General features: G+C 39.1%; 1 protein-coding gene across 1 annotated transcript in view; it reads left to right on the forward strand.

Annotated features, from left to right (window-relative positions):
- ABCA12 (ATP-binding cassette, sub-family A (ABC1), member 12) overlaps positions 1-3,859 on the forward strand; it is a 203,578-nt gene that overhangs the window by 49,777 nt on the left and 149,942 nt on the right. The window contains 1 exon segment of the mRNA XM_012651460.1: positions 55-208. Within this exon segment, the coding sequence (XP_012506914.1) occupies positions 55-208 (154 nt within the window).

The raw sequence follows: 3,859 nt of genomic DNA on the forward strand, positions 1-3,859 counted from the left end.
GCAAATGTGTCATAGTGACACATAGTAATAGTAATTATTGTTTTTTGATTTCAGGTTACCTCGCACCTCGAAACCTTCCTAGCACTGGATTCTTCCCGTTCCTGCAAACCTTACTCTGTGACACAGACTCTAAATGCAAAGACACACCTTATGGGCCACAAGATCTGCTTCGTAGGAAAGGGATCGATGATGCACTATTTAACAACAGGTGGGGGCACTTCTCAAGTGTGTTCAATTGTTCAGAGAGATCAAATCTTATTTCCTTATGCGATGACCAGGAAGCCATCCCAGCTTAGGTATACAATTTTATTTTCTATGTCTACAGACGTGATGATCTAAATATGAATGAACGAGGTGGGTACCAGCTGGAATCACCATGTTTATGTGAGATTGAGCATAATCTACTTTGGATAAATTACTCATATTTTGCTTTGTAAGATGGGTGGCCAAGACTGCCTTCCTTTACTTCCCTCAAAGTTTCTCTATCTCACCTTAAATTGTCTGTGACACATTGCCCTAAGGCTCAAGCACAAGCATAAGCTGTCAGAAGTCAGCGTCAGGGCATTATCTCCTGGAAGAATGACATACTTATATTAGTCTATGTGGTACTTCCAGATATAATAAAAATCAGGAAGTGCAAATAAGAAAATTAAGGATCTTGAAATTCAAAGTAATAAAGTTGAACATATACATAATTGAACAACCACCTTTAAATGAGGTTAATGCCTGTCCTATTTTATGGTATGAGAAATACCTGAAGAATGACTAGGGAATCTGGAACATTTATGACCTGATCATTTACAATCTCAATTTTCCTTCCTGGGATTCTAAACTTAGAGACTCCCAGGAGCCTACCTGTCTGTAGAACTGAAAACAATATTGTAATCTTGAATCAATCATGAAATAATTCTGTTACAGATTTTTTTTTAAGTATCTCTCAAGAAAAGACTATTTATCTATAATCTGAGATACTTGGTTCCCAAACTTCAATATTAAATTCCTTGGCATATAGCACAATTTCTCCTTTAACATCATCATTGTGATTTTGGTCATCAAATAAAATGGGTAATACTTTAAGAGTTTAGCAAGCTGTTTAGCAAAAATCATCAACATGTCAAGAATTGTCATGGGAAGTGACTTGGAACACATAATTGTTGGGTTGCTAATTCACATAGGTTTTGTTGTTTCAATAAGTTAATGAAGCTTGATGCTTTAAACAGTCTGATGTTCATTCATTCATTTATTCAAGAAATAATGACTGAGAAATTTCTCAGGTACCATTCCAGGCACTGGAATAAAGAGGTGAATATGAAAAATTTTCTACTCTTTTGTTACCTACATTCTAATGGAAGGGGGAGCAATAAAATAATCAAATAAATAAATAGCATAATCATATGATAATAAATGTGCCAGTAAGAAAATAAAGTTGGTGAAGAGATAGAAGTCGAATATGCAGGGATTTAATAGAGTGTCAAGAGAAGGCCTCTCCTAGAAGTGACATTTGGTTAGGGACCAACAAGGACAAGGAGAAACCAGCAGCAGCATGTGAACATCTGGGAAAGAATGTTGCAGGCAGAGAAACAGCAAATGATCCCAAGACAGGGACAAACCTAACCATTTAGAGGAGCAAAAATCAGCTGATATGGATGGAACACAGCAAGGGATGATGAAGTGATAGGGGTCGTGTGAAAAGGAACACAGGAGACTAAGCATGCAAAATAGATTATGAAGGAAAGGTAAAGGGATTTGCACTGTGTTTTTAGCATAATGAGAGGCCATTGGAAATTTTATTTATTTATTTATTTATTTTGAGACAGAGTCTTGCTCTGTTGCCCAGGCTAGAGTGCTATGGCGTCATCCTAGCTCACAGCAAGCTCAGACTGCTGGGCTCAAGCGATCCTTCTGCCTCAGCCTCCCAAGTAGCTGGGACTACAGGCATGCACCACCATGCCCGGCTATTTTTATATATATATTTATATATTTTTTTTTTTTTAGTTGTCCAGATCATTTCTTTCTATTTTTTAGTAGAGATGGGGTCTTGCTCTTGCTCAGGCTGGTCTTGAACTCCTGACCTTGAGGGATCCACCCACCTCGGCCTCCCAGAGTGCTAGGATTACAGGTGTGAGCCACCACGCCCAGCCCATTGGAAAGTTTTAAGCAGGGAAATGACATGACATAATATCTATGAGAATCGCACATTCTAGACATTTACAAGCATGATCTCAATGAGCACTAGTGTATAATTCCGTAAGGAGACCAAAGCCAGCTCGAGCCTCTTACGTAATCCGTGCAAAGGTGAGATGCAAGGAAGAATGGCGTTCCCTCTCATTCAGTACTGATGGTCTGTGTGTCCATCACCACGTGAGTGATGAAGCAGGCATAATTTACGCTGATGTTCTTGCAAGGGAGGGAAAATATTAAATCAATGGCGATAATAGGAGACGATGTAATGCAGACTGCCAGGGAGATGCTGAAGCCAAACACCCTCCACACTCAATGTAAAAATGGAGCGTTCAGCTGGGGTTACCAGGTAAATCCTCATGAAGAGGTTTACTTGAGATGGACATTTTGTGAACCAAGCCTTAAAGGAGATAGGGGAAAAATTAATATCCATCATTTACAAATTGGATTACAGTTCCACATGGGGCTCTCTTCTGTGTACCTTTTTTTCCTGTGAAGAACTAACTATGAGAAAAATAATTAGCAATATCTAAGAAGTATGTAAACTCTACTTCCCCTCAAAGGAGTATTTTTCTATTTAATATTATAGAAAACCAAACTTATGGGTTTGCGTGAGATAAGACATTGAGTTGGTTTTGGAAGTAGGATTAAAGTCTAGGTTTATTTTATCATTAGTTGATTATTCTCTAGATAGCTGATCATGTCTGCTTTACTTTGATTCTAACCTCTAGGTAGTTTGTCTAGCTTAAGTTGTATATTGCTGTATATTCAGTGTTTTCTCTAAACTACCAAGTAATTGGAGCTTCATTTAGAAAATTATGTACAATCATAAAATTGCATTAATGATATTTCCCACCATGCTATTAACTTTTATGCTTTATATAGCCACACAATGAAACTGGTGCATGGTTTACCAGGTAAACCATTCCACTAAATTGCTTCCCTTTGGTGAAGGAAGATTCACCAGCGTAGCCTCATTAAGAAACAAAACAGGCTTCCTTTTCTGTTCTGTAAGTAAGGAAAGAAATGCCACCTTTGGTCTCATCAAAAGAGGCCTGCCATGTTTCCTTTAGTAGAATGTCCTTCTGAAAGACACGATCACACTGCAGTCACTACTTCCTGGCCAGTCGCCAAGTGTTGTGATGTGATTTTGCGTTTGGCACCAGCCTTCTGTTATTAAATTCATAGTTCTCTAGGCATTAGCTTCAGGATGAGATGCTTTTAAAAAAAAAAATCCAACACTGTACTCAGCATCTACTCTAAGTAGCTGTTTTTCTGAAAAAAGAAACAATTATATTTATGATTTCGTGCTCATTTGCACAACAGATGATCCGACATCACAGACCTTACCCCTTTCTTTCTTCCCTGCACTGCCTGTTAGAATACATCAGCACAGTGGGAGCCCCTGGCTGCGTGCCATCGCTCACATAGTTGGAGATGGCAAAGCTCGCCCCCGAGCTCACACGGTCCTCATTTGGAGGAGTGATTCAGCGTTCCTGCAGACCCTGTGGAGGAACTGCCTCTGTGGATTTGCTCCCTGTTTCTGCTGACACTCACCCACGACCATGGCTTCTAAATTCGTACCTCTGCTCCTATTGCATGGCTCTTGCAGAACTTGAAAAAAGCTAATCAGATTTTATTCAAGGATAATTTTAAGTGCCAAGGCTTTTGTTTAATA

Source organism: Propithecus coquereli, unplaced genomic scaffold (genome assembly GCF_000956105.1).
Source record: "Propithecus coquereli isolate 6110/MARCELLA unplaced genomic scaffold, Pcoq_1.0 Scaffold357, whole genome shotgun sequence".
NCBI lineage: Eukaryota > Metazoa > Chordata > Mammalia > Primates > Indriidae > Propithecus > Propithecus coquereli.